Raw genomic sequence first — 15,078 nt, forward strand, 5'->3', positions numbered from 1 at the left:
AATGGAGTACTATGCAGCAATAAAAAATGACAAAATCATAGAATTTGCAGGGAAATGGATGGGACTAGAGCAGATTATGCTTAGTAAAGCTAGCCAATCCCTAAAAAAACAAATACCAAATCTCTTCTTTGATATAATGAGATCAACTATGAACAGAGCAGGGAGGAAGAGCAGGAAGAAAAGATTAACATTAAACAGAGACATGAGGTGGGAGGGAAAGGGAGAGAAAAGGGAAATTGTATGGAAATGAAGGGAGACCCTCATTGCTATATAAAATTACACATAAGAGGTTGTGAGGGGAATGGGAAAATAAACAAGGAGAGTAATGAATTACAGTAGATGGGGTAGAGAGGGAAGATGGGAGGGGAGGGGAGGGGGGATAGGAGGGGATAGGAAAGGTAGCAGAATACAACAATTACTAATAGGGCATTATGTAAAATTGTGGATGTGTAACCGACGTGATTCTGCAATCTGCATTTGGGGTAAAATTGGGGGTTCATAACCCACTTCCATCTAATGTATGAAATATGATATGTCAAGAGCTTTGTAATGTTGTGAACAACCAATAAAAAAAAGAAAAAATAAATAAACATATAAAAAAATATTTTACAGTTTTTTCTTTAGCCTAATGCAGGGTTGTGATTTCAATTTTCTTCTTTAGTATGGGGTACTCCGAGAATATCATCAAACATTAAAGGCATAGAAGCCTACACATATTACCATATATTTCAATAAATCCTGTCAAGGGATTAAAGTTTAAATTTAAGTTAATAAAAATTTAACCAGTACCTATAAGGCATAATATGTTTTCACATAACTTCTCTTCCACATGTGATTGAATCCTGGTTTTCAGCCCGTGGTTAGTGAATTAGATATCTATCACTGAATAAGATGAAACCATATAAAAAGTATTGTCTCAATTGTGGGCTTATCATCAATTAAGCCTGGGTTTATATGGGATCTTTTTACTGCTTTAGGTGATAGTTGGTAAGGTTACTGAACTTCAGAGGGAGATATGGTTGCCAAAAAAAAAGCACCCTTCTCCCCTGAATCAAATAAATTAAGGTCGGCTCATTCTCATGGAGATGACAGTGTTATGAAAGCAAAAACAAAGTATTCAGAAGGTTTCCTGACTAATACACTTTCATAGTCACAGATTTACATAAGTCACACAAAAAAAATAAGAGCTCAGATCCAAAGTTTGGGAAACATACTCTGAACTTTGTATACAAGAGGAGATAAAACACATTGTCAACTTTATGTGCACAGATAGGGCTAAAGAATTGCTAATATATTGACACTCGTATCATTCTGCTTTTTGTAATGAATGAGGTTTACATAGCTGTTCGGTGTGAAAGAATATTTGAAAGGTCTCATGAATATTAAGCTACTTTACTGAAATTCAGGATCAATTCTATGTGACCCCAAAGCCACAACTCACATTTTCTAGACTACATGAATTATCAATCTTTCATTATTGTCTTAGAAGTTAGATAGTGGAACAAAAAAAGGAGAATTTTTTTTGTACCAAGGACTGGACTCAGAACACTTTATCACAAATCACATCTCCAGACCATTTGTTTTTAAAGACAAGCCAAGTTCTCACTAAGATGCTTAAGGCCCCACTGAGTTGCTGAGTCTAGCCTTGAACTTAAAATCCTTCTTCCTCAGCCTCTTGAGTCACTGGAATTACAGACATGCATTACAATATTGGCTCTTGTATCCTGGTTTATGAACAGGCAAAATTGAAATGCTAAGCATAGAAACAGCTGTTAAAATCACCCCTTTGTTAATTCTAGCTTATTTCCTAAGGTTTAAATATTGAAACCAATATTTCAATGTATATTGAAGGTAACATTATCTATTATAGTCAACAGTCTGTTGATCTCCATTCTATCCAGACATTTTTTACTGCCTAAACTTTTATTTAATTTTAAAGGATTGGGCTGGGGATGTGGCTCAAGCGGTAGCAGGCTTGCCTGGCATGCGTGTGGCCCGGGTTCTCTCTCTCTCTCCTCTCTCTTTAAAAAAAAGAAAAAGATTACTCAATATATTTGAACTTCTGGTTTTTCTGCTGGCATTATTAGGATACTAGGTTCAAACCTTACAGCTTATGGAAAATTAAGGTGTGGTTATAGCTAAAGAAAAGACTATATGATAAATAAAATTTTAAACTAACAAGGATGTTATTTTTTTATGTATCCTTGGTGAATAAAATAGAGTACACAGTCAAATCTTAAATCATACAAAGCAGGCTCTATCTTTAGTTAATAAAGAAAAATATCAAATACAAAAAGTTGTGTTGCAAAATCACATGGCACTTGGTTTGTTAACAGCAGCACAGGAATGGATTTCTGCCATATTCAGTTGTATGCATATTCTATATCACCAAATAATATCAGTATTACTTCAATATATATTACATCTTTAGTTGCAGCCACACAGCAGTTGATCAATGATAAGTTGAAAGAATGATGAGCTTGTTAGGATACTATCTGGAGATAGCTTTTAGTAATCCTAGGCAGGGGGATTGTGTTCTAGTCATATAACAATACAGCATATTTTTTGAGGCCTGTAGATGCAGAACTCTTACCTCCTTGCTAATAGATCATTGCAGAAGACTTCAGGTGTGTAGATTTTTTGATGATGAATCCTATAAGGGTGGATCATTGGAAAGGCCAAACATGGCTATAGCTACTCTGTTGTTGATGCTTCCAACAGGTTATTGTTGTTGTTATTATTTATTGAAGTAATAAATACCCTGATTTAGTGTATTCATTCATTGTCATAAACATTTTCTTTTGAGCATGTGTTCATTATGTAAAATATTGACCATTCACCTTTGTTTTCTGTCCTGTATATGAAAAGGCCTATGGAATGATGCGGGAATGTAAGGGCTGAAGGTTCTGGGCTGTCTGGGAGCTATTGTGGGGTTTTTTTTGCATAAGCATGACTACACTGCCAACTCTGCCTAACATCTCTCAATTGCTATAGACCCAAATTTTACATCCTGGGTCTCAACATCCACACAGCAACTGGCAAAGTCTTTAGGATATTTGTAGGTGAGAGATATCTCAGTCCTGATAGATTAATAGAGGTTGTTAGGGGAGTGGTGGCACCTATGGACACCTAAAAGCATACAACACCTAGATGTCTCAGTCCTATTACAGTGGACTCCTATGAAGAGTTGTGATATAATGGGATTAGTTCCTTGTAAGCAGAAATAAGGATCTGACTACACTGTGGGCAAACATGAACCCTGCAAGTTGAAGTGTCAATAAAGTGTTGAAGCCTAGGCCCCAGCCCCTGGCCAAAGAAAAAAGTGGCAGCAGTGGCATAGATGATTTGGGTAAGTAGTCAAATGAGTCATGTGCAGCTGCTCTGGCCATGGGATGAATGGTTTCTATTGATCTGAGAACAAAAACTGATACAAGTGTATGAGAGACTACCAGAATAAGGAATTGCAAGATAGTCAAGAGGTCTAGGAAACCAAAATATATCCAGTAGAGTAAGATCTCTGTATTTTGAATATACCTATCAACATTCCCCATTGTGATGTTGAGTCTCTAGAGAAGAAGAAGGATAAAGGCCTTCAAGTCCAGCCTTTGGATGATGCATAAAAAGAAACAACGGTAGCCAAAGTCTCCAGTGAACAACTGGCATGGCCAGCCCGGGTATCCAAGTTTAACCTATTTTACCTGTTAACCAGAACTGATGGACTTAAAAAAAAATTTACCCATGTGTCAAGAGAGCAGGATTATTATTTTTTGTATGCTAGAATTAGAGATAAACAGCATTTTGTGTTGCACCCTAATAATGGTGAGGTTAGCATTGCTCCTTATAGTAGAAGTTGTAAAATGCTCAATTCCATGAGGCATTTAGGGCCAAAAAAAAAGACCAAAAAGACCAACTGTGTTAGTACAGCTTCCAGAGGGCTATGTTTTTAGCAAGTAGCCAAGGTCATAAACATTCAGATTCAATGTATGTACTCAAGGTCAAAAACATTTGTTTGTGAGCATGCTCTTACATTAGTCAAATGTTGTTGATGTGCCTTCTTTGTCTGACCTGCATAAAAAAATATATTTAATATCTTTGGGGGCTGAGGGATAGAAGCTAGAGGCTGGTTATGGGCTATTGCTGCCTTCAGAAGCAGCAAGCCTACCATCTGAAAAGTTCCTCACATCTGGTGAATAGGGAGCCTACACTCTGGGAACAAATTTTTACCCCTCAAACATGAGATAAAGCTCTAATCTCTAGAGTATACAAAGAACTTAAAAAGTTAAACAACAAAAAAGCTAATAACCCAATCAACAAATGGGCCAAGGATTTGAACAGAAACTTCTCAGAAGAGAATATAGAATCAATCAACAAATACATGAAAAAATGCTCACCATCTCTAGCAATCAGAGAAATGCAAATTAAAACTATTCTAAGATACCATCTCACTCCAATAAGAATGGCAGCCATTATGAAGTCAAACAACAATAATTGCTGGCGAGGATGAGGGGGGGGGAGGTACACTCATATGTTGCTGGTGGGACTGCAAATTGGTGCAGCCAATTTGGAAATCAGTATGAAGATTCCTTGGAAGGCTGGAAATGGACCCACCATTTGACCCAGCTATTCCCCTTCTCGTACTATACCCAAAAGACCTAAAAATCGCATACTACAGAGACACAGCCACATCAATGTTTATAGCAGCACAATTCACAATAGCTAGAATGTGTAACCAACCTAGATGCCCTTCAATAGATGAATGGATTAAAAAATGTGGCATTTGTACACAATGGAATATTACAAAGCACTAAAATATAACAAGATAGTGGATTTTGCAGGCAAATGGATGGAATTAGAACAGATTATGCTAAGTGAAGTTAGCCAATCCTAAAAAATAAATGCCGAATGTCTTCTCTGATATAAGAGGGGTGACTCAAAATGGGATAGGGAAGAAGAGCATGAGAAGAAGACTATCACTAAATAGGAAGAGACGTGGGAGGGAAAAAGAAGGAGAAGGGGAGTTGCATGGAAGATGGAAGGAGGACCTCATTGTTATACAGAATACCTATATGATGTTGTGATGAGAAAAATAAAAAAAAAATAGTGTGTTGTTGAGAGCCACAGTTTAGTTGGAATGACACCTGGCATTTTGCTAGAGGGAATGGTTGAAAGTTGACCCTGCTCCGGGAATAGGGCAGCTCCAGGATTAGGGCAGATCCTGCTGCCTTGGGCACCCAATACTTTGGAGTTCCAGTTGAGTTCTCGCGGAGGTGGGAGTGGGGTGGGTGGTGTTCATGAAGGATTGGCACATGGAGCCCGGTGGAGGGAGAGTGTTGTGTGTTTCCGAGAAGTGTGTAGAGAGCCGGTGAGAGTTCGGGAATAAAGACTTGCTGTTTGAACCTACAAGGCTTTTGTGGCAGCTTCATTATTTGTGCCCAGACAGACTGTGGCAGTGTGTCACATTAGATTGAATAAAGAGAAAGGATGGAACAGGAAGGCAGGAGTAGGGAGGATAGAAAGGGCAGCAGAATAGAATAGACAATATGATTGATGTATGTACATTCCATATATGTATATGTCAAAATACATTCTGCTGTCATGTATGACTAAAAAAAAAAATTTTAAAAATCACATGGTATAAAAGAAAAAAAAAGTTCCTCACATCTTTTTTCAACTGCTTGAGCCCCAAACATTGCTTTTTTGATATGAGCCTGTACACAGCAGCCACATATGTGAAACTATTTTTAATTTGAGACTATCACAAATTCTCTGCTTTATGCAAGGAGTATTGTTTTGTTTTGTAGACATGCTCCCAGATAATATTTATATAGTGGATATTTAGTGAATTATTTATTTTAGATTACATATATTGCCTTAATGTTGTCTCCCCCTCACTTTTTTATATAGTGTTTTATGTTTCATATTCTCCATTTATAAAACTTTTGTGATACAAATACAGTGGTTTTGTTGCATTTTCCATACCATGCTGCATTTTTATCATGACTGTAATGAAATATACCTGTTTTTAATTTTCTCCTGATAAGAAATTTTAAAAATGTTTCTTGTCCTTGATTTTTCAATTCAGTTCTCAGCCATTTCCCAAGTTTATTTTAAATCCTTGCTATAAGCTTCAGAAGTTTTTCTCAAACATATTATCCCCATTTAATAGAAAGTTCACCAGATGTAATTTTTTTATTCTTTTCTTTTCTCTTCCTTTTAAGGGGAGAGGAATGAGTACTTAACCCAGGATAGTTCTCCTGAACCCCTGTATCACAAGCCCTTTTTAATTGTATTTTATTTTATTTTCAGTTTTCAGACAAAGTGTTGCTTAGATGCTTAGGGCCCTCTCATAATATTTAGGCTGAATTAGAAATTGTGATTCTCCTGATTAAGCCTCCCAAATTATTAAGATTGCTGACATGAGCCACCATATGTGTGTAACCCCCGTTTTTGAAAAAAAAATGTGACTACTTAACTTTTTTTTTTTTTTACTGAAATTGACCTTTATTTTGTTGTACTAAAACTTTTTGATACAAAGTAACATTTTAGTACAGAACATCCCAGGCTGTCAGATCCGTCGTACCCGCCTGCACACCACCCATCACAGCCCGATCTGCCTGCAACATAGGAAAACAGCGTGCAAGCAATGCCTCGAGAATGGTCTACACTTTTTCTCAGTTGTCTGAGCTAGAAAACTTGTACCTGGAAAACAAAGGCAGCACTGAGGACTGAGACTTGTTTCTCTTTTGAACAGCTGTGCAAGAAAATATATCCCTTAAAAAAAAAAAGATGTCAGTAATGACTAAACTACAATCTAGTTTCTAGAATTACAAAGAATCAAATCAAATCAAAGACACCTTGCTATTAAAATGAAATGTTAGGAACAGTATTAAAATATAGTTCCTACCCCCAACGACACTTACACGGAGCCTGGTATAGTACCTATTAACAGGACACACCGTTTAAGGAGGAACCACATCAAATATTCAGCCAGACTCGCCTGGCATGGGAAGTGCAAAGGAAAGAAAACGAGGGAAGCCCAACTGAGCCCAAAGTAACCCGACAAAGGCCAAAGTCAGGTCTGTTCTGTGAGCCCTGGGACCAAGATGAACAAGGTCGCAGGTTTTCTTTTTAGATATTCAATAGTGGCTACGCTAATCATTAAACTCCCCCTACAAGCTCTCATTCAAACATCTGAAACTTGAATGTTTTCGGATGCACCTGCCCTGCTCCACGAAGCTGAAAAAGGCCATCGGGGCTCTCAGAACCTCCAGGGGAGCCATGGCACACGTCCACCCTTGCTTGACACCCTGCCTAGGACCCAGCCCTGCGGCTGAGACCCGACGGGGACATGATGGACCAGACAGAATGTTTAAATAACAAATACAGATGGAGAAGAGTCAGGAGACCGATGAGCGCTTGGGGGGTGGAGAAACAGGAGGGAAAGGCCAAGAGGCGAGTTTGTGAGGATGCCCAAGCTGCCCTCCCGGGCGTGGGAGGAAAACGCAGCGCCGGCGAGTTGACCCCACCCAGGCACTGGTTCTGCCATCTCCAACAGTATGAGCACCTGAAGTGACAAAGTCCTTTCAGGAGAGGTACTGCCTCTGAGGAGCAGGGAGTCTGCCGAAGCTCTGGTCCCACTGACAAGAACCTCCTGAGGCAGGGCAGCCCGCCCCATCCCCCAACCCCGTGAGGTTCCAGGGTCATTTGGGGAACAAAAGCAACAGGGGGCGGAAGGGGTGGGGTGGGCACCAGCAGCATGGGGCGTCCACGTAAACATAACCACCAGATACTTAGAAAAGGCTTGTAAACTTGTGATCTGAAAGGCTCTCTGTGCAGCATCACTGATTGGCTGGCTATAGGAAGGTGGGTGTTGTACCCCTCTATCAAGTCTTTTGCGTTTTCTGCTTTGTTTTGTCTTAAAGCACATGTGAGAGGAGCAGTCTGCCAGCCTGGGCCCAGATCCGAGCCGCCGACCCCCTCTGTCTACAAAGGAGGGGCTTCTGGAGTCCTGGTTCTGGATCCTTCCCCTGCATGTTCATAAACAGGCCCATCTCTGTTTTCAGTTGCTGGAGAAGAGCAAGCCGGTCTCCCCACCAGCTGGCCGGTCCAGTTGCCTCCTGGTGCCCACCTCCCCTAGAGTGGGCAGGCGGGGATCCACAGGACTTTACTTTGTTCTTGATTGACGGTTGCCAAGATCTGAGTGCAAATGCTCGACAGGGCTCCTCCCTGGACGACCCCTGTGAAGCACCTGCTGTATTCCTGTTCAATCTTCTGAGCTGTCTCAAACTGCTCTTTAGAATGCCTCTGTGTCACCTTGTCCCTCAGGTAGATGGGGTCTCTCTGCTCCTTGATGTGCTTGGCACTCTTGTAGTGGATGAAGATGATGATAGGGTAGATGTGCATGTGGTGCAGGTGCTCGATGGCGTGGGGGGCGACGTCCAGGAGGCAGTGTCGGTTCTTTTCTGTGATCTCTTTTATTGAAGCCACCGTGGTCACATCAAAATGGCCACTCCTCCGCTTGTAGTCGACAAACAGGCAGTCTTTAACGCCCTGCTCAATGGCCTGCTGGGAGGCCTTCATCACCTCCAGTGGGCATCTGCAGAACTTGCCAGGAGCTTCATTCAGCATTTCCTTCACCACATCCAGCAGAGGCCCCAGAATCAGGACAGGCCTCAGAGAGGTGCAGTCCACCTTCTGGACCAGACTCACTGAATCTTCAAAGAGCGGGAGGGAGTCTTTGGAGAAGGTGTCCAAGGCCAGGAGGTCTTTCCCGTCTTTGGACCCACTGCGTTTGTGCTTGTGCTTCCTTTGAAAGAAGGAGTGGCGAGCGGCTGCTGACAGCGTCTTGGCGGCGCTACTGTCGTCTTTGACCTCGGACATGCTGAACCTCCTGGAGAATTCTTGGTCCATCACGTATTTGCTGGGAATCTGCCCACGCTGGATCTTCTGGGCGTTCTCATCCAGCTGCCACGCCATCCAGGACCCGAATGTGCCCTGGGGCAAGGTGTCGCCCACATAGAGAATGTCGTCCTTCCTAAAGCTCAGCTCATGCTCCACCTCGGCCAGCTGGTCATACAGGGCCCTGATGTAGAAGCTGTCACCAGGCAGGCCCTTGATCCTGGTGAACTCCTCTGGGCGGTACTGTACCTTCAGGCGGACACTGTCTTTGGGCTTCAGCATCTCCACATAGACTTCCTCCACCGTCTTATTGCGCACATCCAGGTTGCCATACTCGAGGATCAGGTCCCCTGGCAACAGGCCATTGGGACCCCTGGCAGGACTGTCATCCTCTACTTTGGCCACAAACACCCCGTGCAGGTTCCCACCACACAAATGCACCCCAAGGTCCAGTTGAGACTTCTTGATGAAGACAATGCGTGGTTCCGGGGTCTTCTTGTTGGCATCTCCCATGATCCTGGAGCAGCTGCTGCTCTGCTTGGCTGAGGGTGTGCCATGACCCTCATCCTGCTCCATGAGTGGATCAATGACAGAGGGGTGCTCTGGGGTGGTGCTACCACTGCCCTGGAGAGTGGCATGGGAACCGGCAGGGTCCAAGTGGGAGCTGGAGTGGGAGTGGCTGCTAAGCTGGTGCATATGTGGGTTGTACTGGGCCAGGATGGTGATGGTGTCACACTGCTGCCCTATGATGAGCCAGGCCTGCTGCTCTGTGGCACTCTGCAGGTTAATGCCATTGAACTCAAGTAAGTGGTCCCCATACTCAAGGCCAGCCTGGTGGGCAATGCTGCTGGTGGTCACTTTGGAGACGTAGATGCCGCCCTTCTCTCCACTCACAATGGAGATGCCCAAAGGCTCTGAGCCCTTCTGTACCTTCACATGGCGTGGTTCCTCCACATAAGGCCTGTCCTTCCTCGGCTCCCCGAGGGACGCAGGGTTGACAGCAATCCTGGGCAATGTGGAGGCGGAGGTCTGGGACTGGCTACAAGTGGACAGGGTGTCAATGTTGAGGGGTGACTGTGGAGGGGTGCTGCATTCGGAATGTGACAACGAACCTCTGTCAGAGCCCATGACAGACCGAGGGTACCTCGGCGTTAATGGGATCTTAATGCGTTCTGCCTTGAACTGCAAGTTACTGGAAAACCCGAGGCGGGTGCTGGAAGGCAGCTAGTTGGACCCGTGGGAGGCTCTCATCTCAGCATAGTCACTGCTGGCCCTGTGGCTGAGGTCCAGACTCAGGCGGCCCTGGTGCTGGACACTGGGAGGCAAGCCCTGGGGGCCAGCATCTCGGGGCACAGGTGGAGAGCTGCAGGGGCCAACCCTGTGGTTGCGCACAGTGTAGATGGGGTTCTGCAGGATGGAGCTCACAGCAGTGCTGGGGGTCATGCTCCAGGGAACAGTTCCCATGGATGGCCTGTTGGGGTAGAGCGGGGGTTCCCATGCCGGCTGGAATGCCCTGGTGAGTAAGGGGACCACTCCTACACCTCAGGCGAGAGCTCTCCACTAGCTGGGATGCACTTCTGCTCCTCCAGGAATTGAGCAGGAATCACTACCAGAGCAAGGTTTGGCCGAAAACTAGGCGCAGACTTTGGCCAGCGGCGCTTCTGCCCCAGCTCATCTGCCTTCTGGGAAGTGAGGTCTTCGTCACAGGACTTCTTGGCTGGCAGGTAGGAGGAGTCTCCATCCCCTTCGGGGTAGTAGCTGGAGGCGATGTGGACCCTGGCCTTGCGAGGGGGTGATGCATGCATGGGTTCTCCGAGGTCAGTGTCCGGGGGCGGGGCACTTGGTGGGCTGGTAGATGGAGAGCTGCCCACCAGTGTGGCCTCTGACTCAGAACTGGTTTCTAGTCTGTGCTGGAACTTGATGGAGTCGCTTCTCCTGGGGGGCTTTGGGGGTGTCAGAGGCCCCATCCTCTTGGAGGGCTGGGGGGAGTGAATAGGCCCAGGGCCTGGGAGCAAATAGTCTATTTTGGGGGGCGTCTGGGGACATTTAAAAGTGTTTGGGTCAAAGATAAACTGTCTTTGCTTTGGCTTCTTGTAAACGGAGAGCTTCTCCAGCCCTGCTGTGGAGCCAAGCACGGCCTTAGGCCAGGTCCCACCGCTGTTGGAGCCCTCAGCATCCACCTTGTCCAGAGGGGCTTCCACCACCCCACAGGGGCCCACCTCGGTCTCAAAGGGCAGCAGGGGCCGCCTGCTCTGCATGTCCACCAGCCCATAGCCACGTTCCCCAGAGGCATCGGAGTGGAAGGAGCTCAGGCTGTGCTCGGAGGTGCTAGGAAAGGTCTGGGGGGAGACTGAAAAGGGTCCCCCAGGGAACAGTTTGTGTAGAAAGGAGGTGCTGCCTCCGGGAGGCCCTGGCTCCTTCCTGTCTTCCAGCCCAGCACAGAAGAGCTCCGACTGTGTGGAGCTCTGGTGCTGCATCAAGTTCCTCTTGTGATGAGCCTGGGCCTCCAGGCCATGGGTCCGAAGACTCAGCATCTTATCAGAGTCCTTGATGTTTTCAAAGATGTTCTGGCCGCTCCACAAGGAGCTCTGAGGGAACACCTTCAGGAGGGAGAGGGTCAAGGAGTCCTGGCAACTGCGCGACAGAGATTCACATTCATTCAGGGACTTGTTGTCCAGTGCGATGCCATTGATTGCCACAATCCTGTCTCCCACGGTGAGGGACCCTTCTTTGGCAGCAGGGATTCCAGGTACAGCAGCAGCATACACTCCACTCTCCAGACTGATGCAACTGTCTTTCTGTCCACTGAGGTTTATGTGCAGGGGTGTGACCACCTTCCCACCCAGGGACTTCCTCCACCGCAAGACCATGTTGATGGCCCCCTCTCCATTGAGGAGGGCCTTGATGGCCTGCTTCTTGTCCTTGTTGATGAGGTCCACATCGTTGATTCTCAGCAGCCAGTTGTTGACCCTTAAGCGGCCATCAGCAATGCTTCCTTTGTCCACTTTCGTGACAAATATGCCACAGTCCCCTGGGAAACAAGGCTCATTCACACCTTCTGCCATGTCAAACCCAAGTGCCATCAAGTCAACCTCCTCCGTCTCCCTTTCAAACTCAACGACTTCTGTTTCCCACTCCATGAAATCTGTATCGAGTTGTGGGAGCTGTGGGCCATCAGCTGCCGGAATTGGGCCTCCTTTTCCAACTGGGATTCCATCTGCTCCTTGAGCTCCTTAAGCTCCCGGCTGACGTCGTTCTTCTGTTTCTGAGTGTCATCCAGGCTACGCAGGGCCTCAGCTAGCTCACTCACTGCCCGGTCCCGTTCCCGCCGCAGGTTATCACACAGTGTCCGGATGCTGTCACGCTCTGCCACAATCTTGTCCTGCTCCTGGAAGGCCCAGTCCCGGCGGCACTTGGCCACATGGGCCTCCTGCAGGGCTTCCTTCAGCTCCTGGCACAGAGCCTTGCACTGCTTTGGAAGGATCTCCACCTCCTTGTTGGCTCTCCCAGCATCCATTCTCACTGTGTCTTTGATCTGCCACAGCGCCTCCATCTACTCGCTGGCTGCCTTCTTCTCAGATGTGCTGCTCTTGAGCTTGGACTCGGCCAGCTCCACCTCGGTCTGCAGCTTGTCCAGCTCAGAGCTGACCTGGTCATGCTCGCTCATGATGAGCTTATACTCGCTGTACACCGCGTCCCGCTCCTCCTTGTACTTCTCGGACTCCTTCGCGGTTTTGACCTGCGTGGTCCTCAGGTCCGTCAGCTCTGACTGGAGCAGCTCCATCTCCCACTGCAGGTCCTTGTTCTGGGCCGTGGCCTTGTTCAGCTCAAGGTGAATTGCCGCGTCCGGCGAAATGGACCGAGTCCGGCGGGAGACGTCGGGGTTAAAAGAATTCACAGGACACCAAGGTTCTTCATCCAGGGGGAACTGACTTTATTATCTCAGCTCATACTTATATATTTCTTTCAGACAGAATGGAAAGTTACTGGTAGGTGGAAGCAAGGACGGAGGGGGACAAGTGGTTCATATCGACTCATAATGAGCCTTCAACCAGGAGCCTTATCAGACCCAAGCAGGTCAGGACATTCCCACATGACCATTATAGGCTGAATAATATGAAAACAGACACCACAAATCCTTCAAGGCCTTGTGAGCTGGCCTCTTTGACGTGCACAACAAGAAACCAGGGCTGGGCCCAAGCCCCGGGGGCAAGGGGGAGTCCGTGCCAGCAGTGAATGGCCTCGAACCTCCTCAGGGACAGGGCGCACTGGTGCTGCAGCTGGATGGCCGTGTCCCTCTGCTGGGTCAGCATCTCCGTCTGCTTCAGCAGGCGCTGGTTCTCCTCGCCCAGCTGCTCAAGGCGGCTCAGGTCTGAGTTGTGGATGGCGACCTTCTCGCTGTACCGCTTCTGCAGGGCGTCATAGTCCTTTTTGACCCCCTCCAGCTTGTCTATGGCTGTGTCCTACAGCTTGTTGAGGATCTCTGATGACCCGTTGTGCTTCAGCACCTGCTGCTGCTGCGCCTGGAGGTCTCCGATCTCTTTCTGGTCCTCCTCATGGAGCCGCTTCATGTCTTCCCAGGACTGCTGCAGTAGGTTCCGCTCCCGCAGCAGCTGCCCGTTCTCCCGCCTCAGCATGTCCACATCATCCTTCAGCTGAGTCTGGTCACTTAGGAGCCGGCTGTGGAGTGTGTGGTAGAAGTCGGTCTCCTTGGCCACCTCCTCACACCTCTTCAAGGCATTGTGTGCTGGTTCTGGAGACTCTGCAGGTCCGACATGGCCCTCACACACTGGATCTTCAGCCTCTCGTAGTCAGGATTCAGTCTGTGGTAGGGCCTCTTGTCAAAGGTCATCCCGTGGGTCGCAAAGGCCAGGCGTTTGCGCAGCTCATTCCTCTCGCGGGTCATCAGCCGCAGCTGAATGGACAGGTTCTCCACCTTCTCATTCGCCTGCCGGTCGGTGAGGAGGGGCGGCGGGGACGGCGCCTTCCCAGTGGTGCCCACACTGCTGAGGGAGCTGCTGCTCTCTGAGTCCGAGGGCATGATGGACAGGACACTGTAGGTGGAGCCGGCGCCCTCGGCGGGCTGCGGTGGCCGACGATACTGTTCAGGTAGAGAATGGGCAGCAGGTGAGTCTGCGTCTTCTACAGCGCTGGGCGCAGGTCCTGGAAGTGGTCCCGCTCCTTGGCCAGGAGCAGCTTGAGCAGCAGCTCCGCTTTGGCGCCTCCCGCCTCCTTGTCCAGCTGCCGCTGCTCGCCAGGGCTCAGCGCTCCCGCAGCCTGGAGCAGTCCGAGCACGGCTTCCACCTCCGTCATGGCCTGGGCCAGGCTCTGCTGACACTGGGCGAGCAGCTCCCAGCGCTGGGGCTCCATGGTGGTGGGCCGCGCCGCCCCGCCCCGCCGGACAGCGCCCGGGTTCCCCAAGGCAGGCGAGCGCCCGGGCGGCAGCCTTAGCGCGCTGGGAGCTGCGAGGCGGCGGGGGCCATGGGCCGGTGCCGGGCGGGCTGGGGCCCGGGGCGGCGGATGGCTCAGCAGCGGCCACCTCCCGGGCTCCTGAGCGCAGCCATGTTGGCTGCAGCGGCGGCGGGACTAGAAGAGGAGGAGAAGGAGGAGGCGGAGGTGGGGATGGCGGCTGGGGCGCGCCCCGAGGCTCCAGCCGGGCATGCCCCCTCCCCCTCGCCTCGGCGCACGGCCCGCCTGCGCCGACCCTCAACACACTACAACTCCGGGGGAAAGTCGCCTGGTCCCCGACGGCTCCGGCCCCGCTCGGTGACCGCCTCAGCCCGTGCGCCCGGCCAGGCTCACTGGGGCCCCGCAGCCGCCGCCCGCGCCGCCATGGCCCGCGCCCCGCACCGCCGCCAGCCCGCCCCTCCTCTACTTAACTTTTAAGAGAATTTAAAAATAACGATGAATCATGGCTCCTAAAGGAGATAAGATTTGCCTTTGGTTCAGGCATATTTGTTCTTGATATGTACTTAAAAATTGTGGGCACACAAGAAATCATATTTGTAAGATCCTTTCTCAAAACTAAAAAAAAAAAAAATTGAAGATATAGCTCAGGAATAATATTCCCTCAGTTTATCCACCAGTACTAGACTCATATAAACACACACACACACACACACACATAGTACAGCTGTATAAACCTCATCTTTTACAAAAGGCAGAATTAGTGCCATAATA

The 15,078-nt window shown here is 48.1% G+C and overlaps 1 protein-coding gene across 1 annotated transcript; it reads right to left on the reverse strand.

Annotated features, from left to right (window-relative positions):
- Positions 1 to 7,367: 7,367 nt before the first annotated feature.
- Positions 7,368 to 14,288, reverse strand: LOC308640598 (disks large homolog 5-like). The gene is given in 11 exon segments (XM_081312442.1): positions 7,368 to 10,122; positions 10,126 to 10,385; positions 10,388 to 10,433; positions 10,437 to 12,055; positions 12,058 to 12,451; positions 12,455 to 12,752; positions 13,126 to 13,361; positions 13,365 to 13,642; positions 13,645 to 13,992; positions 13,995 to 14,040; positions 14,044 to 14,288. Coding segments are annotated over 11 exon segments (5,739 nt in total). The 5' UTR covers positions 14,269 to 14,288; the 3' UTR covers positions 7,368 to 8,133.
- Positions 14,289 to 15,078: the final 790 nt, after the last annotated feature.

The sequence above is a fragment of the Spermophilus citellus genome (genome assembly GCF_964194105.1).
Source record: "Spermophilus citellus genome assembly, contig: SCAFFOLD_55, whole genome shotgun sequence".
Taxonomy (NCBI): domain Eukaryota; kingdom Metazoa; phylum Chordata; class Mammalia; order Rodentia; family Sciuridae; genus Spermophilus; species Spermophilus citellus.